The following is a 26,969-nucleotide window of genomic DNA, read 5'->3' as shown; positions in this document are numbered from 1 at the left end:
AAGACCTGACTCCCCCCTCCAAACAAAAAGAAAGAAAGAAATTTGATTTTTGTAGGTCTAAGAAGCTTTCCTTTTTTTTTTTTTTAAAGACAAATGTTGGGGCTGGAGAGATAGCTCAGCAGTTAAGAACACTGGTTATTCTTGCAGAAGACCTGGGTTCGAATCCCAGCACCCACATGGCAGCTAACAACTGTCTATAACTCTAGTTCCAAGGGATACAACAGCTTCTTCTGTCCTCTGTGGATATTGCACAACACGGGTGCACTTACCTACATGCAGGCAATACACGCATACACATAAAATAATAAAATATTTTTTAAAAAGACAAATATCAATAAACTATCAACATGTTCAAACTTCACACAGTAAGCAGATGACACTGGTTAAATGACTGAGGCTTACTAGAAACGGCTTAAACAAACATGGGATTTATTGCCTCTTGTATCTGGATGCTGTCTTCAGGGTCTTCAAGAACTCCAATGATGTCAAAAAATGTGCTGGCTTTTCTAAAAGCAAAGGGCTTTTGAGAAATCTTGCTCTTTGATTGAATCCTGTGCTGATTAGAGCTCATTTGAATGCCATGACAGAAACCTAACAAGCTAGTTGAAGCAAAAAGAATATGTTGACTCATGTACCCAAGGTGTATGGGAGGGCTCTTCTTTCAGGAACAGCTAGTCCAGGGAGCAAACAGCATCCCCAAAGTTTGCTTTCTGTCTTTGTGCTGCTCTCCCCTGGTGTGGCTTCATTTTTACGTGAGCTTTCTCAGTTTCTTGGGAAATGGTTTTTGGCAGGTCCAAGCTCAAATGACTCAGCAGTCTCATGAGTCTCAAAGGGAGTATTCACTCCTGATAGTTCCAGAGAAGGTCCTGAGGAAGACTGTGCTTGGCCTGTACTCCAGCCTGTGTTTATCCCTCAACCCACAATGAGCAAGGCATTGCCCCACAGGGCTGAAGTAATCTATTTAGTTAGGATTGGGTCACATCATTTTTGAAAAAGGGTGAGGGAAGTGATTAGCTCCAACAAAATCACAAAGACTGGTAGGAGAAGAAGAGAGTTTGGAGCCTAGAGAGATGGTTCAGTAGTTAAGAGCACACGTTGCTCTTGTAGAGGACCCAGGCGAGTTTGGCTCTCAGCACCCAACTGGGCAGCTCACAACCACCTGTAACTCCAGCTCAAGGAAGAGCCAATGTCTCTGGTCTCTGTGGACACCTACACTCACATGTGCGTGCGTGTGTTCATGCACGCATGCACACACACACACTCAGTTTAAAATTTAAAATAAATCTTAAAAACTAATTTAAAAAGGACAAAGTTTGAAAAAATAGTAGATGCTGTGCCAACCAAAGGAATAAGTAACTATTACATGTATCCTCAGCTCTCACTCATAATATGTTTGAGCAAAGGAGGAAGATGTTTTCTTTTTTAAAAATTAAAAGAAAATTATTTTTTACTCGTGTATGAGTGCTTTGCCTGCTTTGTTTTTAAGTGCCCCTGTGCTGCGCAATACTCTCAGAGGCCAGAAGAGGGCATCAGATCCCCTAGAACAAGAGTTTGGGAAGACTGTTAGCCCACCTTATGGGTGCTGGGAACCAAATCTGGGTCCTCTGCAAGGGCAGACAGTTCTCTTAACCACTGAGCCACCTCTCCAGCCCCAGGAAGATGTTTTCTATCAAAAGAAAAAAAGAGAGGAAATAATGCAGAGCTCAAAGTGACAGACATATACTAAATCATTACTTTAACTTGCATTCACTATTGAAGACTACTTCACATATTAGCATTTTATTTGCTCTTGAAGGAGTAACCTGCCCATTTTTCTGACAGGGCAGTACATTTAGTCATTCACAAGAGCTGTTAAAACACTGATCTGAACCCCCTTTTTCTATTTTTTATATTTTATTATTATTTTATGTGTATGAGTGTATTGCCTGCATGTATGTAAGTACATTCATGTCGTTCAATGCCCACAGAGGTCAGAAGAGGGCATCAGATTTCCCTGGAACTGGAGTTACAGATGGTTGTTAGCCACCATTGTAGGTGCTGGGAATTGAACCTGGGTCCTCTGCAAGAGCAGCCAGTGTTCTTAACTGCTGAGCCATCTCTCCAGCTGGGATCTGAACCTTTTCTAATGATACATGCTGGGAATGGTTTTCCCAATTGATTAATTGCTTCTTAAACTTTGTTATGACCCTTTTGCATAATAATACATTTTAAATTGCACAGAACTATGCAGTGACTATGCTTTTATTCATCCTAAAATAGTTTTATTACTTACTCTGACTTAACTTTCACAGTCCCATTTCCTCATCTGTAAAATGAACCATTAACCTTTCTTCCTGCCCTTTTAACATATTTATAGAAATCAAATAAGATCAATTTAGTTCAAAGTATGGGACTCATGATGGTGGGTAACACATTTTAGAATGGTGCTCTCAGCTCATGCTGCCCGGGGATACTTAATTGTATCCCATAGTGGGTCCCACGAGCAATCCATTTGCAGTTTAAACTTAGTCTTCCTGCCAAATGGAGCAGAAAGAGTTCCTCCTCCATTGTCTTAGCCCGCCCAGATCTGAAGCAGGAGGAGGAAATGCCTGCAGCAGTGGAGAACACAGATGCCAGTCAGAGCCTGCAAGAGGGAGCCATGCAGGACTAAGCTAAGCAGACTGAAGGTCCTTCGCTCCAGGTTGAATGAGAAAGTAGGAAGCAAGCCAGCACTTTCTTAGGTGTGTACAATCTCTTGGTGATAAAAACTTGGCCCTAAAATAAACTTTGAGAGGCTGGAGTGATGGCTCAGTGGTAGAGTCTTTGCTATACAACCATGAAGACCTGACTTTGGATCCCAGTGTCCACATAACAAGCCAGGGTTAATCTCATGCCTGCAACCCCAGTGCTGCCATGAGCAGAGATGAGAAGCTCTCTGGGGCTTGTTTTCTGCCAATCTAGTTGAAAAAATGAGATCTTGGTTTAGGGAGAGACCCTGCCTCAAAGGAGTAAGGTAGAATGAGAGAGGACACCCATTGACCTCCTCTGTTCCCCAACACAATTGCATACACACATGGACATATATAACACACACATGCATCACACTCATTCACACACATACACACACACACACACAAATGAACTTTGAATAGTTGCAAGGATACAGATTAAGAACTTTCTGGGGACTGGGGGATGTAGTTTAGTAGTAGAGAAATTGCCTAACAAGTGTAAGGTCTCTGGATCTAATTTCCTACCACCCAAACCCAACAAAAACAAAGCAAAACACTTCATGCATGTGGAATTACGATTTAACATGAACTGTATCATCATACAGTCTAGTATGAAGAGTACCTTGACATGGATGAAGAGCAGCAGCTTTTGAGAACAGAATGGAGTGAGATAAGAAATGACTCCGTTGTGGATAACTTCAGCATTTACTTCTCAATACCATATTGCAGTGATGCTCAAATAAAGACAGCCTGACTCAGCATTCATTTCAGTCGAGTGAACCCTAACTGCTGAGAACCTGTCCTTTCTCAGAATTGTGCTCCCTAACAAAGGGCCTGCTATTTCTTTTACTGAAACAGTATATCCAGCATGAAATGGAGAAGTAAAAATGGACGCTTATCAGAGGATTATGTCCCTTGTGACCCCTATCAACTTAGAATAGCGTGCATGTGCGCATGCACACACACACACACACACACACAAACACACACACGCACAGAGATGTTATTAATTTCTCTCATTGCTTCCAATGAGATAAACACTTTTCAGCGCTTTGGTAAAACATGCATACACACATTCATATGTTGTTTTTTTATCATGGGCAAGGAAAGGTCATGAGAGATTAAGACCATACATATGCCCAGGTCACAAGAGGAGCACATGGCTCAGTGAGCTTGTCTACTTTATAAATAAGCTAAGACAAGATTAACTTTTTGCTTGAGAGGTTAAGTAAAAACCATTTGTCCAGAGTATATCCATATTGTAAAAGTCATTATCACACATAATGACCAAGGAATTAATAAATTCCTTCATGAAGAAAACTTAGAAATTATCATCAGAGTTTCCCTTCTCCATGTACCTTTGGTAGTTTATCACATATATCTATTTCTAAATTAATGTAAAGTGTATCTACACAAAAGAGTGAGCTTAGCCATTCCCCACAAGTCCTTTTGTCACTTTCATAGGGAACTTCCTCAGGTATTACTGAGCAGATATTTTTGAAGTGTTAATGTCTGCCAAGCTATTATAGTAGATGCAAGATTCTGGGACTACATGGTAAACTAAGTAAAATACTGTCTTAAGAATCGCTGTTTTCACTCTATTTTAGTTTGAGTTTGCTAAATTTTGTAGAAATTACACTGAAAAGGAGAAATTAGTGCATAGAAATTATTGCTCTTAGGATCAGTAATTATTTTTTGTTGTTTTGCTTTTTTATTTTTTGAGACAGTCTTTCTGTAGCCCCAGCTAGCCTGGAATTCACTATGTAGACCAGACTGGCCTGGATCTTATAGAGATCTGCCTACCTCTGCCTCCCAATTACTGGGAGGCTTAGGATAAGAAATTAAAAGCCAGGCTTAGACTCAGTAATTCTTTTTTTGTTGTTGTCTTTTTTGAGACAGGGTCTCCCTGTAGCCCCAGCTGGCCTGGAACTCACTATGTAGACCAGGCTGGCCTCGAACTCACAAAGATCCACCTGCCTCTGCTTCTCAAGTTCTGGGATTAAAGGTGTGCACCACCACGTCTGGCATAGACTCAGTAATTCTTAACTGGAGAGGTTTTTATGTTTTTAAACGCTGATATCTAGTCCAAACCCATATTAATTAAATTAAATCTTTGCAGGTATGAAGAAAACTCTTCAAATGATTGAAACTGGCAACTAGATTAAAAGGACTCGTTGGGCACTGCTTAGAGTGAGAATTGATATCTTGAAGGATATTTGCACAAACCATACCAAGTGGAGGCATGGTGCACAATTTAAATATTCCCTTCCAAGCCTACATAATTTTTGGATTGTCTAGGTATTTCTGGGAGAAATTTTTTGAGAAATACTCAGCTTTTTAAATTTTATTTTTATTCTATTTTTAACTTCCCATACTGTGTTTTTCTCTCTGGAAGTTCAGTGAGGTGTTTTCCATTTTCTGTAGGGCACAGGTGGCGGTGCACTGTAGAAGAGTAATAGCAAAATGATGGAAAACCCTGGTGGCTGAGAATGGGAAAAGGTCCGACATCAAGGTCTAGGTGCACAGGATCATGTGTGAAGCCTGGACAACAGGTAGCCATCAAATGGAGGCGGGAAGTCCATTCGTGAGAACAAGTCCTCCCAAGACTAGAATCTGCAAATGACAGAAACATCTCCTGTCCCCAGCATAAGCCCAACACAGAGGCAAAGCCACTGCCAGGTACAACCTGGGACCTTGGGGGAAAGGGCTGTGGACGTGCAGGCACCCAGAGAAGGATGAAACTTCTGCCCCAAATCGGCAAGCCCTCCATCCTCCAATCTGCTCCACCATCAGCTCACTGCCACAGGAATGTGGAACCATGGCTCACACAGTCGAGGACCACAGCTCCAGGCTCACAGGAGGGGACAAAATCTCCAGCTCATGGGAGGGACCACAGGTCCAGGTTCACAGGAAGGCACCACAGTTCCAGCTCATGGGGGCGATGGGAATCACTGATCCAGGCTCACAGGAGGCAGCCACAGTTCCAGTTCATAGAAGAGGACTACAGTTCAAGCTCATGGGAGGGGTCATGATTTCAATTACACTGGTTCCTACTATTTTCCTGTTTCCATCACTTGGTCCACATGATTATACTTGTGTTTAAGAAAGAGCAGTTTTACTTTCATGCAGCAAACAGAGGCAACAATTGCTTGCTGGCTTGACTTTCTCCCTAGAGGGACCTCAGTATCAGAGGAAAACACTTTCTGCTTTTGCTCAAGCAGACAGATGGATTGAGTATTTTCTTTTTCATGGTCAAGGCTCCAGTGGCTTTTTTGGTGTCTGCTGGTTTCACATCTTCCTCCATGGTCAGGGGAACAAGTGACGAGACATCTTACTAGTGTCACATTTCTGATGGAAACATGAAGGTCATGTCCCACTGAAAACTCCCTACCTTCACTACTACCCAGGCTGGGCCCTTGGGGAGACTATGTCTGGGTCCAAGGGGCACAAAACGCTCCTCAGCATACTGGTTTCATTGCACGGACCGTTGCTCCAGTGCCTGAGGCTGTGCAGACACTCTTGGCTCGCCAGTTATTTTCTTTCTTACTTGCCACTTCCTGAGTTCTGAATTTTGAGATCAATATAAAAAAAAGCACCTAAAGTCAGGAAAATAGTCATCCTGTGTGATAAGGTTCCTCACATGATCCAGCACCATTCTCAGGGTCTCCAGAGCTGAGGCCAACTCCCAGATTTTAAAAAATGCAACTGTGTTGAAAACTCTTCAGAGAGTTTGTGTTTATTTGTTCATTATTTATTTTAATTTTTATGCATATGAGAGTTTTGCCTATATGTAAGGACACCTGTGCATATAGTACCCACTGGGGCCAGAAGAGGGCACTGGATCCCCAGGAACTGGAGTTATGAATGGTTGTTAGCTGCCATATAGGTGCTGGGAACCAAACCCAGATCATCTGCAAGAGCAGCCAGTGCTGTTAACCACTGAGTCATCTCTCCAACCCCTGTTTGCTTATTAACCATCTAGTTATTTTACAGATGTTGAGGTGATCCAAGTTGGCAGTGAAGGTGATGAGGAGGACATTTTAAAAGTAGGGGAAGCTGGAACTTTTGGTTGGTATTTTATATATTTTATTATTTTTCTTCTTCCCCCCACAAAGTTTGGTAATATTAAATTTGTAATAATGCTCCTCTTGCCTTCTGTTGAACATAACTGGCAAAGACACATTTCTCCATGCCTGCATCTACACAACTGAGTGTTTATATTTTTATTTCTTCCAAAGCAGACTTGGTGCTGGGCATGGTGACACATGCCTTTAACTCCAGCACTCAGGAGGCAGAGACAGGTGGATCTCTGTGAGTTGAAGGTTAGCTTGATCTATGTACTAAATTCCAGGCCAGCTGGGGTTACAGGGAGACCATGCCTTGAAAAAAAAACAAAAAAAACTAAAACTAAAACTAAAACAAAAAACAACCAAAGCAGACTTGGAAACAACGACTGTGGAAAAGTAGTTTATTTAGAATGCTGAGCTTATACTACCAGAGAAATGAGGTGGTAGTGAGGGGAAGAGAATCCAGTCACCCACTGTAAGCAGTTTCTGTGAGGAAACTCTGGGACATAGTGTACAATATATGCCTCAAAATTGTTCTACCTTTGTGGGTGGGGTGTAGCTCAGTGACAGAATGCTTACCTAGCATGCCGTGGGTTTGATCCTTAGCACTGCAACAAAATACGATAAAATAAAAAGAAATAGATATTTTTAATGCCCTACCTTGGTCTTTACATGTCAGTCTTTTGGAGATCATTGTCTGACGCACTTTTAGTCTTCTAAAAGTGCCCAGGCGGTATAGCTTTTTATACAGTTCTGAGAGTTCTCAGGCTGGAGAGGTGGCTCAGCAGTTAACAGCACTGGCTGCTCTTACAGAGGACACAGGTTCAGTTCCCAACACCTACATGGAGGTTAACAACCATCTGTAACTCCAATTCCAGAGTATCTGATTCTCTCTTCAGACATCCATCGACATTGCACACTTGTGGCACACTTAGATATAAACAAGTAAAATACTCATACACATAAAATAAAAATAAATTTTAAAAAAGTTTAAAAGGGGGCTGGAGAGATGGCTCAGCAGTTAAGAGTACTTGCTGCTCTTGCCTAGCACCCACATGGCAGCTAAGAACTGTCCATAACCCCAGTTCCAGGGAATTCACTGCCCTCTTCTGGGTGCATTGCACAACATAGGTGCACTTACATACATGCAGTCAAAACACTCATACGCATAATATAAAATTAAAAAAAAATTTGGGTGGGTATTTTGAGACAGGGTCTCCCTGTAGCCCCAGCTGACCTGGAACTCACTATGTAGATCAGGCTGGCCTTGGTGTGTTGCTCAGTCTCTTAGGTAATTGTGTGGTTTCTATAGTTTCTCTTGTTATTGATGTCTAGCTTTATTTCACTATGACCTGATAAAGCATAAGAAATTATTTCAAGCTGGGCATGGTGGTTCAGACTACTAATCTGAGCACTCAGGAGGCTGAGGCAGAAGATTGCTCTTAGTTGAAGCCTAACCTGGGCTACATAGATAGTATTTTTGTTTGTTTGTTTTGTTTTTTTTTTTTTGAGACAGTGTCTCCCTGTATCCCCATCTGTCCTGGAACTTGCTGTGTAGACCAGGCTGGCCTTGAACTCACAGAGATCCACCTGCCTCTGCCTCCGGAGTGCTGGGATTAAAGGCGTGTACTACCACGCCTGGCTATAGCAAAATAGTTTTAAGTTAAAAAAGGAGTTCTCAAGGAAGGAAGTAGGGATTCTGACTTTTAGCAGTGGGCTAAGCAGACTGGAGCAGATAGAACACCATTTCTGGGGTCAATGCAAAACACAAATGTTGCTCTAAAGGAAATAAGAAAGAATTTAATCTGAGCCAAGTATGAGTGATCATCACCCAGGTACAACAGATTCAAATTGCCCTTAATGATATGTTTCACTGTATAAGATACTACATGTGCTTTTACAGTCACATAGCAAAACTTATAAATCAATGCATTTACCAACTACATTAGTGGGATTATCAGGTAGAAGGTGAAAACAAAGTTATAATCAGTCTGCAGAATCTTCAAGAAAGATGTGGCCTTTCCAGTTAACTTCAGTTCACATCGGATGATTATCCCCATCAACTGAATAGCTTGGTTTCAATATAAATGTATAATTATCAGCCTCAAATGAACACAATACAACTGGTAATCTCACAATGTTTTTTCATAAGCTCATAATCCTATTTCTTTAAGAGTTTATGTCTGATAGCCGCCATGCCTTGGCTACCTATTTCTGTTTATCTATTTCTATTATCTGTTTTTCCTCTTGATTTCCCTATCTTTTGGTCCTTTACCTGGCATACTCCATGTTACATTTATTTATATATTTATTTATATAGGCCTTGCGACATGGCCCTGGCCAGCCTGTACCTTGCTATGTAGACCAGGCTGGCCTCAAACATGCCTCTCTCTCCCAAGTGCTAGGATTACATATATGTACCACTAAGCCTAGCTCTCATCTTGCTTTTAATTCCAGGGGGAAACATGTAAAGGATTTGGTTGATATATTCTATAAAGACTCACCCATCTTTCTCATTCATGGAGTAGGGTTTTCTCATCTTGATGATGTCAGGGATTGGGGTTATCCTAGACTTTCCCTGGCTTTGTGAGAGTCAGTCTGCTCCCAGTCTGTCAAAACAACAAAACAAAACAAAGCAAAACAAACATCCCCCCCACTACATTTTTTTTCTCCACTCCGTACTATGAAATTGCCACAATCTTGTCTTTTTTGATCCATTAGGAGATGACTTCTGCTTGGTTTCTTGCTTTTTTGTCATTGTATAATCTAAAATTTGGTAAATTTCCTAAGAGAAAAGCCACATCAAATGTAGGGCTCCCTCCTCAAATCCTGGCTGCATTTACTTCCTTGAACTCTTTTTCTTTCCCTGACAGCTGACTGCTCTGCTGTGATTGCTAGAAATGAGGAGTAGATTTTTGTGGGTTTCATTTCCTACTTGAGACAAGGTCATCAGCTGAGACTTAAGGCACATACAGGAGGCTGAAAGAGCTGAGGTGACTGAATGAGTTTTCAGAGGAAAGAGAGCCAGACTCCCAGTTCAGGTCAGCTTGCTTCAGACCAACCACCACCAGCTGGAGTAACTGTTCAAACCAGATAAGAAAACAAAACAAAACAGAACAGAACTCCAAATGTTTGAAGGCACTGGAAATGAACTAATGTAGCCAGAATAAACTTTATGTGCTGAGATCTGAAAGAGAAAGGAAACACGTGAGGCTCAGCTGGAACTTTATGCTGATTTTTTCCCCCCAGGAAAATTTTTCTGATCTGTAGCATAAGCCTTCACCCACCAGGGAGAGTGGGTGAAGGGAACAGAAACTGCATAATCTACAATTTGGTAAAGAAAAGCCACATCAAATGCAGAACAGAAGCAAAATACAAAGCCAAGTGTGTTATGTTTTCCCTTGTTGGACTTGCAGCATTATTTAATACTACTGCTCCCCATTTTTATGATAATTTCCCCACACTGGGCTTCTTTCTATCCCTCCTATTAGGGAAATTCGGGGTCCTCCCCCAGCTTCCGCTGTTCAGTATCCCTGGATTCAATCCTCCCATCCTTTCTCTTACTTTTATCCATTCTTTGGAAGTCACTTCCGCAGACTTTCCTAACAATCTCTCTATATTCCAATACACCATGAGGCTCTAAATTGGACACCTCTCTCTCCCCAGCATCTATTCATGGCACACATTAGTCACAACATAAATATTTGTTAACGGGTGAATGAAAGAATGCTTGAAAGTGGCTTTTACTTCCAAAGGTCAAGTTCTGGGTAGGATTGTACTCATGGTGATCCTCAGTAATCCCTTAAAGGTTCCAAGACTATTTCTTTGTATCAAAAATAGAGAAAATACTTGCTTTACTTAGTCCATGGGGCTTCTTTAAAAATGAAATGAGGGGCTGGAGAGATGGCTCAGTGGTTAAGAACACTGGTTGTTCTTGCAGACGACACGGGTTTGAATCCCAGCACCCACGTGGCAGCTAACAACTGTCTGTAGCTCCAGTCCCAGGGTATCTGACAGCCTCTTCTGACCTCCATGGGCTTTGCATGACATGGGTACACTTATCTACATGCAGGCAATACATGCATACACATGAAATAAAAATAATAAATAAAATTTAAAAAATGTATTTAAAAAAATGAAATGGAAGACATTATGTTTTGTTTTGTTTTTGGTCTTTTTGACACAGGGTCTCCCTGTAGCTCCAGCTGCCTGGAATTCACTCTGTAGACCAGGATGGCCTGGAACTCACAGAGGATCCTCCTGTCTATGCCTCCTGAGTGCTGGGATTAAAGGCTTGCGCCACTACACCCGGCTGACATTATGTTTTAAGTGCTACATTATCAACACAGTACTAATCATCACTGCCAATCTTCCTGAGATAAGATCTTACAAAAGGCAACGAAAGAGAAATAATTACAGATGAAATTTTGCAAAATATTTTCTGTGTTCAAGCAAATCAATTTTATTTATATAACAGGATATCCCTGAAACTCATTGTCTTTCAATAAGACTCATTTTAAAACATACAGAATAAGGGCTGGTGAGATGGCTCAGTGAGTAATGGTACTTGCCACCAAGCCTGACAACCCGAGTTCAATCTCAGGAAATGTCATGGTAGAAGGAGAGAACCAATTCCCACAAATTGCCCTCTGACTTCCACAGGAGCACATGACACATGTGAACCCCCCAAACAAACAACTAATTAAATAATGTAATTTTAAAAACTTGTTAAAGGGTAGAGTATATTGTGAGTATAATATATCAAGCAGTAAATTCCACCAACATTTACTAAATGAATCTCCTTGTTTTGTTTTTCCTATACCATCCATATCTAATAGTAATTTATGGCCAAGATTCTTCCATATTTAAGTTGCCTGATGTGTGAAGAGCCCTAACATCATGTAGGCATGCTTATTATTGAAGGATTTGGCAAAGTGTGACATTGAAACGAGCGGTAACTTAGGTGTCACTAATATTTCTGAAAGAATAATGCTGTGTGCGCAGCTGGCTGCCTTGCCTTGGAGAGTTGGTAGGTGGCAGCAGGCGACCAGAAATTGTGTTTCATAACTAATCAGAGCTCTGGAAGGGCTCTTTTTGTTTGGTCAGATTTTTTTTTTTTTTTTTTAAGTTTTGAGACAGGGTTTTATTTAACTCAGTCTGGCCTCGCTTGAACTTGCACTCTTGCCTCTGCCTAATCTCAGTGCAGGGATTAAAGGCATGTACCACCCCACTTGGCCAGAGGTTTCTTTTGTAAAATTTTTATTTTTTAACTTATATTTATTTTATGTGTTAAAGTGTTATGCCTCCATGTATGTAAGTGCACCCATGCATGAAATGCTCATGGAGATAAGAAGAGGGTGTTGGATCCACTGGAATGGGAGTTACAGATGGTTGTTAGCTGTCATGTGAGTGCTGGGAACCAAACTTGGGTCCTCTGCAAGAGCAGTCAGTACTCTTAACCACTGAGCCATCTCTCCAGCCCCTAGACCCAGCCCTATTACCATTCTTAGTTTGGTTGATTCCTTCTTTCTCTCTCCTGCTCCTCACCCCACCACCTTCCACCTAGGGTTTGGCTATGTAGCCCAGGGCAGTCTTTAACTTTTGAGTCTCTTGCTTCATTCTTCTGAGCACTAGGATTACTGGCATGTGCCACCATGCCTGGCTTTTAACTTTTTTTTTCTTCTTTAGTCTTTACTTCTTTTTAACTACTGAAATCCTTAATACTCCTTTATTGACGGATGGATATGGCATATTTGAACTTCCATTCTGCTGAAATTTTGATCTACTCTTATTGTGAAGATTTTGCCTCCAAGCATTCTGTTGGTCAAGGTTTAAATTATATAAAAAAAAATCTTAGTTTAAACCAAAATGGATTTAACATTCAGTATTAAATGGCTAATGGAGTTGTCGGAAAGGCTAATGAAAAAGGCTCTGGATCACTTGCTCACAATCTTACCTTTATTCGTGTCGCAAGAGGCTGGCATCCACTGCAGACATGCAGAATCACAATCCTTGGGCATGTGGGTGCATGTTATCAGAAAGCTTCCTTGTTGATTCCAATATGCTGCCGAGGCTTGGAACCACTTTGAGCCTAAGGTTTTGGGGTCCACCTCCACTGTAGAACTGGCTTCTGATTTTTCCAGAGTCAGGAAATCGCTCAGCTGGAAGCTGCTGCTGCAACTGCTGCATTCAAAATGATGCTTCCTCTGCCACCACTGGAAGCTGCCATTGCCTGGAAATGGCCAAGTCTAGAACCCGCCACATTTGCTCTGCTGTTAACTAATAAAGCGGATGGCCCACATTCTGCCTCTTGGCGCGCCCCAGAAGGCATAGGAAAATTAAACAGTACTCTGCTTTTTTTTTTTTTTGGTCTTTTTGAAGCAGGGTCTCCCTGTAGTCCCAGTTGTCCTGGAACTCACTATGTAGACCAGTCTGGCCTTGAACTCACAGAGATCCACCTGCCTCTGCCTCCCAAGTTCTGGGACTACAGGCGTGTGCCACCACGCCCGGCGCGCTCTACTTTTTATCACAGAACCACCAGCAGATGGTCTCGTCTTAGCTCACGTCCTCTCTTTCCTCTTCCATGTTCTTTTTGCTGGTGGAAACGCTATTACATGTGCAGTCTAAGCTGCAGGTCTGTGTAGGTGTTACAGCTGACAATTTTAAGCCCCCCAACTGAAAGACAACATGGCAAGATCGGGATGGGTATGAGTGCCAACCACATTCCACCGAGAATACCATAAGAGATGTGCTCTCTTAGAGACCAGAGAACCCTTGATGTCACTTTTGAGAGCTGTTATGTGTTCCTTTAAGGAAGAGAGAGAGAGAGAGAGAGAGAGAGAGAGAGAGTTGAGGTGGAATCAGAAGGAATTCCCTTCCCAATATTTTCCTTATTTTCGGAGGAAAAGCGTCCAGCTTGGGGGCTATTGGGGAGACAATGGTCTGCTGTTGCACTTTTTGTCCGAGTTGGTGTCTGGCTCTTTCTGTTCCCTATATTTGTGCTTAGAACAGCCATTTGTTGATGCCTTGAGGTGGCCAAGCAGCCACATTTGTGGTTAGTCTTAACATGTGTCATGTTCTCTAAATCACCCAGTGCTAATCACAGTCATGTTATTTTAGTCCCCTCCCTTCTTTATGTCCTATACATTTCATATCATTTCTTCTGGATTATGTTTCTATAATAGTCTCTTCATTAACAATAGCATATTTGGTTATCTGCTTATGCTTCTTCATGCCAGTTAAGATCTGCTTTGTCCCAGCAGGACTTAGGAATTGACTAAAAGTTGAAGTTATGTACCATGCACTGAAATTGCGATTCTGGAAGTGATTTCTTAAGTACTGACTCCATGAACTACAGTGGAAAATTATTTTGTGATGTTACGCTGAAAATATATAATGGGATATAAAAACAAACTTTTAAGAAGTGAATTTTTTTTTGAGACAGCATCTCAGGTAGCCCAGGCTGGGCTTAAACTCGCTATGTAGCTGATGATGATGTGGAACTCCTGATCCTCCTGCCTTCATCTCTCAGGGGCTAAGATTATAGGAATGCACCACCACATCTGGCATAAGAAGTAAACTTTTAATTTTTAAACAGCTTTAGATTTATTAAATTATTGTGAAGATAGTACAGATTTCCCATATACCTCACACTCTATCTCTCTTATTATTTATAGACAAGTGGTATATTTGTACTATCATGAAAATATTTTTATTTTATGTGTATGAGTGTATTGTCTGCATGTCTGTGAGTGCACCTGTGTCGTGCAGTGCCTGCAGAAGGTGTTGGAGCCCCTGGAACTGGCGTTACGATGGGTTGTTAGCCACCTTGTGAGTGCTGGGAATCAAACCTGGGTCCTCTGCAAGAGCACCAGTGCTCTTAACTTCTGAGCCAACTCCCCAGGCCCGTACCATTATTAATAAATAACACATTTTATCCAATTAATGGACCAATATTGCTTTTCTGTTGTTGGCTAATGTGCATACTTTATTTTTCCAGTTTCCTCAGTTTTTTTCTTAAGTTCTTTTTCTGTTCCACGAGCCTATTTGGGATACCATGTTACATTAACTATCATGTCTTCTTAGACTTCTCTTAGGTGTTTCTCAGACTTTCTTTCTTTTTTTTTTTTTTTTTTCGTTTTTTGGTCTTTTTGAAACAGGGTTTCCCTGTAGCCCCAGCTGGTCTGGCCTGGAGCTCACTATGTAGACCAGGCTAGCCTTGAACTCACAGAGCTTTGCCTGCCTCTGTTCCAAGTGCTGGAACTACAGGCATGCACCATCACACCCAGCTTCTTCTTCTTCTTCTTCTTCTTCTTCTTCTTCTTCTTCTTCTTCTTCTTCTTCTTCTTCTTCTTCTTCTTCTTCTTCTTCTTCTTCTTCTTCTTCTTCTTCTTCTTCTTCTTCTTCTTCTTCTTCTTCTTCTTCTTCTTCTTCTTCTTCTTCTTCTTCTTCTTCTTCTTCTTCTTCTTCTTCTTCTTCTTCTTCTTCTTCTTCTTCTTCTTCTTCTTCTTCTTCTTCTTCTTCTTCTTCTTCTTCTTCTTCTTCTTCTTCTTCTTCTTCTTCTTTTGTCTTTTTTGAAAAAGGGTCTCATCAAGATTCACCTGCCTATTCCTCCTCCCTAGTGCTGGGATTAAAGGTATGCACCTCCACACTCTGAAACTTTGATGGTTTTGAGGATTATTCGTCAGGTACTTCCTAGTATCCAAATGAGTTCTTTTAATTTTTAAATTCTATAGCTCTGCCTAAGTTTCAAGCATGTACAAATTCAAGAATGGTATAACGAAACTCCATATATCCATAACCCAACTTTAGTAACTATCGCTAGCTTGCAAGACTATACTATCTGAATTGTCCTGCTCCCCACCTGTGGTGGCTTGAATGAGAAATGTCCCTACTGGGCTCAAGTAATTGCACACTTGGTCCCTAGCTGGTGGTGCTGTTTGGGGGGTCATAGAATCTTTAGGTGTGGCCTTGCTGCAGGAAGTGTGTCCAGCCTTACTGGAGGAAGTGGGCTTTGAGAGTTCATAGCCTTGTCTCACTTGCAATTCTCTCTCTCTGCTTGTGTTTGCAGTTCAAGGTGTGAGCACTCAGACTTGTGGTCCTGCCGCCATGCCTGCTGATAGCTGCCATGCCTCCACCATGATGGACTCTTATCCCTCTAGAACCTTAAGCTGAAATAAACTTTTCCTTCTGTAAGTCACCTTCTGTTATGTTATTTTATTACAGCAACAGAAAAGTAACCCACCTTTGAGGATTTAATGCTAAATATTACAGCATTGTAAGCATATTTATTTCAGTATATGCCACTAGAATAGATGAGGCCCTTTAAAAATACATGCTCAGCTGGGTATGGTGGCACATGCCTTTAAACCCAGCACTTGGGAGGCAGAGACAGGTGGATCTCTGTGAGTTCAAGGCCAGCCTGGTCTACATAGTGAGTTCCAGGTCAGCTGAGGTTACAGGAAGATTCTGTCTCAGATTAAAATAAATAAACAAATGAATAAGTAAAAATAAAAACACAAGCTCATGTGTTGGGGTTATACCTCAGTTGCAAAGAAGCCCTGGGTTCAATCCCCAGCACCAGGCATAGTGATGAATACCTGTAATCTCAGTACTTGGGAGATGGAAGCAGGATGATAAAATATTTACCTCAGTGGCTCAGCAAGTAAAGGGGCTGTGATGGTTTGAATGAAAATGTCCCCCATAGGCTCCAAGTATTTGGACATTTTGTCCCCAGATGATGGCGCTGTTTGGGGAGGTTCTAGAAGGTGTGGCTATCCTAGAGGAAGCACATCACTGGGGGTGGGCTTAGAGAGTTCTTAAGCCTTGCCAGATCTCCAGTTGCTCTCTTGCTTCCTGTGCCTGCGTGATGATGTGAGAACTTCATTTCTGCTGCTCCTGCTCCAGCCACCTCCAGCCACCATGCCTCCCTGCCATGACAGACTAATTTCCTCTGGAACTGTAAGCTCAAATAAATTGCTTCTATAAATTGCTTGGGTCAGTGTTTCTAACACAGCAACAGAAAAGTGACTAATACAGGGGTTTGCTGTAACATCTGATTACCTGAGTTTGATCCCCAGAGCCCATGTTAGAAAGAATGAAATGACTCTCACAAGTTTTCCTCCGGTCTCCATACATGTGCCAAGTCTCTCTCTCTCTCTCTCTCTCTCTCTCTCTCTCTCTCTCTCTCTCTCTCACACACATACACACACACACACACACACACACACACACACACAATGTAATTTAAAGTTCAAATCTATTCTTGACTATGTAATTAATTTGAGGCCAGTCTGGAATACATTAGTCAGAGACCCTCAAAAACTGACCAATGTACCAACCAAACAAAAATGCTCACAATGATTTTATCACATGTAATAAAGCTGATGATAAGCCACTCGTGGTGGTTTAAACCTACAGTTCCAGCAGTTTGTAGGCTAAGGCAGAAGGACTGCCACAAATGCAAGGCTAGCCTGGGCTACATAATGAGACTGTGTCTAGGGGAAAAAAAAACCCAATGAAAAATAAATAAAATAAACAAATCATAATAAAGTTAATGATTACTCTGTCATATTGAGTAGTCAGTCTATGTATAAATTTCTGAGACTCTGGGTTAAAAAATATTCTGTTTGGGGCTGGAGAGATGGCTCAGTGGTTAAGAACACTGGTTGTTCTTGCAGAATATTTATATAGTTTTGTACATCTCTTGATCTGGTGTAGTCTTGCTATTCTGAATTTTTAAAAACCTCTGTAATACCAGGTTTCTTAGTCCTAGAAATTTATCTGAAAGTTTTTATCCTTTTTCTAGGCAGAACATCTGACTGGTGGTGGGGCTGGAGAGATGTCACAGTGGATAAGAGTACTGACTGCTCTTGCAGAAGACCTGGGTTTGATTCCTGGTATCCACATGATAAATAATAACTGTCCATAACTCCAGTTTCATAAAATCTGATGCCCTCTTCTAACAGCCACAGATATCACACAACTCAGGTACACTTACATACATGTAGGCAATTCATTCATACACATATAAAAATATAAATAAATAAAATATTTTTAAAAATTTGTTCAAAGCTGGAGCTCAGTGGTAGGGTATCTGCCTTTTATGCATGATACCCTAGGTTCAATTTCTAGTACTGCCAAAAAAAAAAAAATTGTTCCATTAACATATTCAAATTAGGTACCAAACAAGGTTTATTTATTGACTTTAGCTGATTGGACAAAGGAGACTTTTACTTCAGTTTCAGCTAAGTCCTGGAGCAGGAAGCAAAACCATTGGTACATGTAAATTCAAGATGAGGTGCTGTGTTTACTCCTTGGAGCTAGAAGAGACTATTAGTTGAACCAAACTAAGGAGAGTAAAGAGGAGAGGTTATGGCTGGAGAAGTCTGGAAAACATCAGCAAGGCTGATGGAGGGGATGTAGATTCACAGCAGGCTGTGCCTTCGTCAGTGGCAGGGCAGAGTACCCCTTGATCAGATGGGATGACAAGAGGCCTGTGGTCCCTTCAAAGTTAATGTGCCCAGATGTTCTTTTCGTTTGGTGCTAGGCTCTCTCAGCTGAAGAGGTTGGAGGCTCACATTTAATAAGGAAGCAGGCATGGGGCAAGTACAGAGTACAGGCATTGTCTATCAAGGATGCAGCCAGGGATTCCCAGTGAGGCAAAGCCCCAACTCATCAGCTTTTAATATTTGCCAATCTCAGAGAGCCAAATTGGTACCTGTTCCTACTCTTAGTTAGGTAGTGGGAGATCAGAGCAGAGGGAGGGATCAGCCAAGTCTTTTTCCACAGTCTAGCTTAAGCAGTATTGAGGTAGGAAAGACGATTTAACATTATGTGCCTTTCTGAGTTTTCAAAACTAAATTGAACTGTGATAAAGAAAAATCACTTCCAACGTGGGACAGAATCTCCTTCTGGGGGGAAAATTCTTTCCTGATAAAGTGCTTAAGCAATTTTCTGATTAATTGCAGTAAGATGAAAACCTCTTTTGGGAAGCCAAGCATTTAAGAGGGTTAATCTATGGTTAAGAGGGTTAATCTATGGTTGTATACATTTCATATCATGAAATTATTTATTTTCATTATATTTATTATTTTTATTTTATATGTATGAGAGGGTATTGCCTGCATGTAGTAGGTGCACCCAAGTCATGCAATGCCCATGGAGGTCAGAAGAGGGCATCATATGCCCTGGTACTGGAGTTGCAGATGGTTGTTAGCTGCCATGTGGGTGCTGGGAATCAAACCCAGGTCCTTTGCAGGAACACCCAATGCTCTTAACCTCTGAGCCATCTCCCCAACCCATACATCATGAAATTATTAAGATATTCATTGGAAGAACTAAAACAGGGAAAATAGAACATAAGTTCAATTCACACTATACTTAAAGCATGTTTTATATTCATGTTTAGTTGAATTTCTGCTATAAGTACTTAAACCCATATATGAACTTATATAGAGACAGCATGGAAAAAATGGTATCAGATGTGTTAGGATTATGGATGACTGATTTTTCCCCTTTTATTTTCAAAAAGTTTGTTATTTAAAATTACTTTAAGTTTTAGAAATATTTACTTAGAATTTCTGAAGTCTTAGAATCAAGTTATTGGCAATCCACGTGAAATGACACATAAAAATTTCCATTTGCTAATGTTCTGTTGTTGGCAGATGCAGTGCATTTTTTAGCTAAGCAAATGTCAATTGTTGCCATAGCACTTCTAAAGTTAAAGTAGAGCTACATAATAATTGGCAGGGGTGCTCTTGGGTAAATGTGGAGAAAAGTCAAAGGCTGATTAAGAAAAGGAAATGTCAGCATTCCCAGCCAATGATTTTGAAGATACACAACCAATGGGGAAGATGCATTAAGCAAACAAGATAAAATCTGAGCAATGCTTGCAAAGGCAATGGAGCAGAGCAGGGAGGGATCTGGAAGCACGTGGTATATTCCAGATAAAGTAGACTCAAGGGAAAAGTCCTTGTGTTGTATCGACTGCTCTTGCCTGTGGGTCACCTGCAGGATGACCAGTAAGAGGTTAGTGGAGGCTGGGGACAGCGAGTTTGACTACAAATGCAATGCAAAGAATCTGAAGACATTTGAGAATGACTTAAAATCTACGTTGATTCCATAGTCTGCATGAAATGTCTTGGGAGATAAAAGGAAGAGATAAACTGTGCTCTCTGCACTATCCCGACCTTCACTGTGCAAAATCATCCAGATTATCACTTCCAGAACATACTTTAAAAAATGATTAACCAGGGCTGGAGAGATGGCTCAGCAGCTAAGAACACTGGTTGTTCTTGCAGAGGACCTGGGTTCAAATGCCAGCACCCATATGGCAGCTAACAACTGTCTGTAATTCCAGTTCCAGGGGATCCAATGGCCTCTTCTGTCCTCCGCGGGCACTGCAGGACATGGGTGCCCTTACCTACATGCAGGTAATACACTCATACACATAAAATAAAAATAATAAAATGTAAAAAAATGATTAACCATACTCTGTCCAGTTTCAGATGATTTTTTTTTTTTTTTGGTGTTCCCAGATAGAATTGGTATGTAATATTTAAACAAGTTGCAGTACAGTGTTCTAACTATGTGGAGAGATGAGCACAGTTATTGTGGTCAACAAACAATTTGAGAAATGCAAATTCTCATATGTAAAAGGATTTGAAATTTAGAAGACAAATTATCAAAAGCTGTATCCAGGTTCTTTGCAGTGATGGGCTGGTATAAGGTAAGACCTTAAAATAGCTCACTAGGAAATCTAAACCACCTTGACTGCCCTGGGCAACTGAAATGCTGCTGCACAATAATCAAGACCACTGAACAAAGCTACCTACAAGTAAACAACAGGCAAAATGACTGTGAATCGTTTTCTGTTTCCATTAGCATGAGTCCAGATTATTAAAATTTCTTGTCCTGGGACTGGAGAGATGGCTCAGCAGTTAAGAGCACTGGCTGCTCTTGCAGAGAACCCAGGTTGGGTTCTCAGCACCGACATGATGACTTAAACCATCTGTAACTTCAGTTCCAGGGGATCTGATGCCCTCTTCTGACTTCCACAGGCATTGCATGATATGGGTGCACTTACATGCATGCAGGCAATTCACTCATATGCATAAAAAAATAAAAACATTAAAAAAAATTTCTTGTCCTAGAAAGTATCACAGTCTATTTACAATAGGAATACAAGTCAAAGCCTTTCTGACTCAGCAGCCTGACTGACAAAGTTAACTGATGAGCTAGCTCCCAGTCACCATAGATTTTGCAGTTGTCTGAACGTTTCATAATGATCTGGTGACCAAAAACACTCAGCCCTAAGCAGGTCCTCATTTCAAAAGCCCATCTTGGTGGGAGTGACTGAAGAGGGATTGGGAATGGAGATATTGGTCTAAGGATACAAAATTTGTTCACACAAAATAGAGATCATTACATTTACAGAATGATGACTACTGTTAATGATGAATATAGAAGCAGGTTCCAGGCCATCCAGAACTACACAGTGAGATCCTATCAAAAGAAAAAGAGGGAAGGGTGGCTGAAGAGATGGCTCAGCAGTTTAAGAGCACTGGCTGCTCTTGTAGAACGCCTGGGTTTGGTTCCCAGCACCCATAGGGCTGCTAACAAGTGGCTGTAACTCCAATTCCAGGGACTCTGATGCCATCTTCTTGACCTCTGAGGGCATTACATGCATGTGGTGCATTTATATATGTGCATGCAAAATATATGAAATTAAATGTACACTTGAAAGTTGCTGAGTTCTTAAATGTTCTCTCCATAAAAGTTATGAGTATGTTAATTAATTTGAATTAATTTCTTCACAGTATATACCAATATAAAAACACATTAGCTTAAAAATAATTACTTGGAGCTGAGCATGGTGGCACATGCCTTTACTCCCAGTACTTTACAAGATGTAGATCTCAGAGATGGAGGCCAGCCTGGGAGGTGTACATAGTGAGTTCCAGGCCAGCTAGGGCTAGGACTCAAAAGCCAAATATATATATATATGCTGGAGAGATGGCTCTTTGCTCTTCCAGAGGACCCAGGTTTGGTTCCCAGCACCCAGTGGCAGCTAAAAACTATCCTAACTCCAGTTCCAGGGGACGCCCTCTTCAGTCCTCAAAGGGCATTTTACGCACGCGCTGCACTAACATTCAGGCCAAACACACATAAAATTAAAAATTTTAAGTCGAGCATGATGGTGCACGCCTTTAGTCCCGGCACTAGGGAGGCAGAGGCAGGTAGATCTCTGTGAGACTGAGGCCAGCCTGGTCTACATAAGAGTTCCAGGTCAGCTGGGGTACAGGGAGACCCTGTCTCAAAACGATTTCACACATGTACATAATGTTATTTCGTAATTTTCACACCCCATTACTTTCATCCCCCTCACAGTCTCATTTAACTCATTCTTCCCAAGTCCTCCTCTCCCCATCTTGTTTAAAAACATCTCCTAACTGTTTTTGGTGTCAATTAAATGACATTGAGTTTGTGAGATCAATGTTAATATGACTTAATTCCTTTCATATGTATAAGATTATCAACACACTTTCTTTGGTATCAAACGTCAAAGGCTGGGGACTCGAGCACGGGTCCCTCGCCTGGCTGCTGCGGGACGCGGGCGGGCGCATCTTTGCTGGGAGCCACATTCTCGCCCGGAGCAGCATTTCTTTTCTGGAGCCGTATCCCCGCCGGGAGCCGAGCGAGGGCGGGGCGCCCAGTAGGCTGGGACGCCGGAGTCCGGTCGGGCTCCGGGCTCATTTGCGGCCCGTGGACGCGTGACCCGGCACGGCGCCCATGAGTCTGCTTTCCCGCGCAGTCTCCGCACCGCGCACCCGGCTCCGCCTGCTCGCCAGAGGCCTCGCGGGCATGGCCGGGCCGCTCAAGTCCGTGGACTACGAGGTGTTCGGGAGAGTGCAGGGTACGCGGGGAGGCCGAGGTGGCTGTAGGAGGGAGAGGGCGAGGGAGAGGGCGATGAGGAAGCTAGCGCCAGCCGTCTCAAGGACGCCTGGTCTCTCTGGGTCAGGGACTTCCGCTCCGTCATGACTCAGCAGCCGGGGATGCAAGGAGGCGAAGTGCGCGTGCGCAAGAGGGCTGGCGGGGCCCAGCGCGGAGGCTACCGGCGAAGGGCGGAGGGAGTACCCAAAGGGGCGGGGTACCCATAGGGGTACCCTAAGGGGCAGCTGCTAGCAACAGGCTATTGGGAAAGGAAAAATCAGAGGGTTATTCGTCACAGAAACTACTTGGGTTTGATAATTGGATGGTTTGATTTGTCGGAGGTTCTAACAGTCCCTCCCTAACTTTCTATAGTAGTTTTTCCAACTGGGATTCTGGGGTTGAACCCAGGGCTTTGCATTTGTGCACTTCATCCCTGGCCAGCTTAAATAAGGTTACCTATTTTTTTTTTGCCATCATAAGCTTAAGTAGTTGCAAAGGTTGTAATGTCTCACTTATCGTAAAAAAATTTATTTGTAAATTAAAATGTTAAAACAATGGTTGAAATTTACCTAATAAATACTGTAGTAATTTACTGTCTACCATCATTCATTTAAAAGGAAAAAGTATTTTGGACTGAGGAGGTAGCTAAGTTAGTAGAGTGCTTGCCTAACGTGCTCTGAGCTCTGGGTGGGATGCTCATCACTGCATCAGCAAGGGTGTGGTGGCACACTCCTGTCACCCAGCACCTGGGAGGTGGCTACATAGAATGTTCAAGGCCAGTCTGGGCTAATGAGACCCTGTCTCCAAAGTAAAAAGAATACTGTTTAACAGGGAATTTTTACACCCTTTCTTTTCCTCTGAGTTTGATTTCCATTCCAGCTCCTCCACAGAATTTTATTCCATTGTTGTGCTTGAGAATTTCTTTTCTTTTTTTTTCTTAAAAAAAAAGTTTTGGCTTGTCGTGGTGGTGCCACCTTTAAGCCCAGCACTCAGGAGGCAGAGGCAGGCCAATCTCTGTGAGTTCAAAGCCATCCTGGTCTACATAGTGAGTTCCAGGACAGCTGGGGCTACAGGGAGACCCTGTCTCAAAAAGACCAAAAAGAAAAAGTTTTATTTTTTTATAAAATTTTTTTAAATTTAATAACCACATGATTAGAAGAAGCATTTCCTTACAGCTTTAACATATTCAGTAACACATTCCAGAGCAAGGATACATCTCTTTCAAAGGTGGCTGTAAATTTTTAGGTTCACAGTTGAATTAATACAGTCATACAATATTGAACTCAGTATAAGCCCTGTAAGACATAAAATTGAATGAGTTTTTACCCTTTAAAGAAGATCTCCATTTCATTTTAAGCTACTAACGCTTAGATGTTTGCACATGTGTCTTTAATCTCTATCTGATTATTACTAGTCACAGTCGGTTACACTTGGATCCTTAGCACCTGAGTATGGATATAAAGTCATCAGGTAGATTTCACTGGTAATGTTTATCACCTCTAGAGAATTTCTTTATTGCACTTTCCTAATGTGTGTGCATGTGTATGTGCACTTAAAATACTTCATTTTCTTTCAATAAGGCTCTAAGTGTCACATTCTTTTTCTTCTGGATTGTGCTACTTTGCAATTATTAGAATACAACTGATGAAAATAATATAAATATCTTAAGTATGGTAACCATAAATTTAAAAGGTAAGTTTGTATTGGAATTTTATTTCTAAGTGGAAAAGCTGGTAGTTTTTAATGGAAGTTTGATTAAAAGAGGGACTGATTATCCTTTTATTTTGGTATTCTATAGATTGTTACACTCTAGGGAAACGTACTAGGGTAAGGTTGGAAATGGGTGAAAGTATGTCTTTTGTAAAGAGCCTTTCTTTCAAAGATTCACTGTGAAAGGAGGAAGGAAAGGAATGCCACAGCAAAGTGTCAAGCCGGGTTTAGGAAAGGGTACAGGTGGAAGTTGAAAATTTTAAATTGAGTCCCTTAAATTCTCCTTGGGTTTGTGCCTTAAGAAACTACAGGGGCTTGCAACTGTGGTTGAAAATTGCCACAATAAATCACTGACACACATTATCTAGAATATGAAAGTGGTGGCAAAGGTCGACTGAAAACATTTGGTTCAGTGAACAGGGATGGCAGTAGTGATGTGTGTTAATGTGCGTTTGTGTGTGTGCACGCACGAGCGCGAGCGCCTGCTACACACATGTAAATGCACATGTAGGAAGTTTATTGAGGATGCTTCTTGAGCTGAGCATCTCATAGTTCCTTAGTTCTCATTACAGTCTGGTGAGACACCTGCTGTATTTATGTTTTAACAAGAAGGAAAAAGGTACAGAGAGGTTTAGTAACTTGGAGAAACCTGTGATGATTATTTTTCATTGTGAACTTGCCACAGTCTAGAATCACCTGGGAAGAGAGTTTCAATGAGGGATTGTCTGCATCAGGTTGGCCTGTGGGCATGTGAGCATGGGATTGTCTTGATTACATTAATTGCTGTGGGAAGACCAGGCCACTGTGGGTGGCACTATTCCCTAGGCAGTGGATCCTGGACTGTAAAGTGTAAAGAGGATGTGACTAGCTGCCACAATGATGAACAAAAACCTGGAATTGTAAGCCAAATAAACCCTTTCACACTTAAGTTGCTTTTTGTTGAGTGTTTTTATCACAGCAACAGAAATGAAATTAGAACAAAGCCCTTAGCCAGATGAAATTTTCTCTCATATCTCTCTGACTTTAAATTTTATACTTTTTCTTTTGGTAGTGCTGGGAGTTGAACCAAGGGCCTTGCACCTGTATTCTACCACTAGGCTATATCTTTATTGTTTTTAATTTTTTTATTTCATTTTTGTGTATTTCATACAGAACATCTTAATTATCTTTATATCCCCTTCCCCACTGACACCCTCCCATAGCCCCCCCACCGGAATTCATACATTCTGTCATTTGTGTTAAGTCCTATCATGTCAAATTAGTGTCTCCAGACGTCCCACAGTACAAGTTTATCCACTGGGGTCTAGTCAGCCTATCTAGAGTCCTTCCCTTTAAGAAGAGCAGCTCTTTCTCACCCAGCAGTAATCAACTGCCAATAATTCTTTAAGATTGGGCTTGTTGCCCATTTCTACAATTCTGCTCTGGGGTTTTGTTTGCTTGAGTTTGCATAGGTATTGTGCATGTTGACATCATTGCTGTAGTTCATATGAGCAAGGTCCCAGGAGCCTGTAGGACTCTTATTTCTGTACGGTCATGCACCTTCTCCCTGGCTTTTAAAATCTTTCTACCCCCTTTTCCACAATTGTTCCTGAGCCCTGGGTAGGTGGATTTTAGCATAGGAGACCTGTTCAAGGACCCACACTCTTATTCTCTATGTTTTGGCCATTTGTGACCTTTTGCCTTCCTGGCCCTCTGTTGCATGAGGGAGCTTCACTGGTGAGAATTGAAAGATGCATTAGTGTTCTCTTTGTCCCTTGTTTTATGTTCTGTGAGCCTTAGGTGTAGAGATTGCATCATAAATAGGCCACTTAGGCTTGGGCAATTCACAGACAATCTCTGTGTGTGACCAGTTGTGGAACTCTGTAATCTCTGTCTGTTGAAAAAGAAACTTCTTTATGGATGGTGACTGGGATACTTCTCTGTAATTTAAGAATCCATATTTTGCACATAGTAAGAAACTACATTTGATTAGGGATATGACAACCTTGGGGGTTTCTCTTAAGATCTATGACCTCTCCAGCTATGTGTATTTGGATAGGTTTACAGTACCACACACGAGTTTCCTGCCACTGAGTTGGTTTTGTCCGATTAGATAGCTGTTGATTACCCCCAAGATAAAAGTACCATTACTGCACCAATGTCCTTTGTCGTGCCAGTCATTGATGTGGTTTTTAGGCCTTGGAGTTGGGGGTGGACCATCATTTGAGGTTCTCCCTTAGCAGCTTGCATAGTGCTCTCCAAAGCTATGAGAGCTGGCTTTCAGGAGAGGTGGCTTCAGTTCCAGCTCCATTGCTCCAAATCCTATGTCCAAGGTATGTCTTGCCTTCAGCAATAGGGTCTTACCTTCAAGTTCTGGGAGACAATCAAGGGCTGTGGCATAGCCTGTGTAATTTGGAGATACTCTTGGACTACCCTGGCCAACAACTCAAAGGAAGTTTTCTCCCACACTATTTCTTGTTAGGTATCCTAGAGCTCTCTCTACCCATGGACTCATGTAGGTATCTTGTATGTGTAAATTTTCAGTAGGTTTTTGAATTAATGATTCCCTCTG

The 26,969-nt window shown here is 41.7% G+C and overlaps 1 protein-coding gene across 3 annotated transcripts in view; it reads left to right on the top strand.

Moving 5' to 3' along the window:
• The first annotated feature begins 22,377 nt into the window (after window positions 1–22,377).
• Acyp2 (acylphosphatase 2) overlaps window positions 22,378–26,969 on the top strand; it is a 204,761-nt gene continuing 200,169 nt past the window's right edge. Inside the window, exon 1 of one of the 3 annotated variants that reach the window (XM_029558615.1) lies at window positions 22,378–22,691. In XM_029558615.1, the coding sequence (XP_029414475.1) occupies window positions 22,568–22,691 (124 nt within the window). In that variant the 5' untranslated portion in view covers window positions 22,378–22,567. The remainder of the gene's footprint in view (window positions 22,692–26,969) is intronic. The other 2 variants (XM_029558616.1, XM_008823014.3) reach the window with 2 other exon arrangements.

This window comes from Nannospalax galili, unplaced genomic scaffold (assembly GCF_000622305.1).
Source record: "Nannospalax galili isolate Female #2095 unplaced genomic scaffold, S.galili_v1.0 scaffold286, whole genome shotgun sequence".
NCBI classification, from domain to species: Eukaryota; Metazoa; Chordata; class Mammalia; order Rodentia; family Spalacidae; genus Nannospalax; species Nannospalax galili.
The sequence above is the reverse complement of the archived record's forward strand: the minus strand, read 5'-3'. Positions and strand labels throughout refer to the sequence as shown.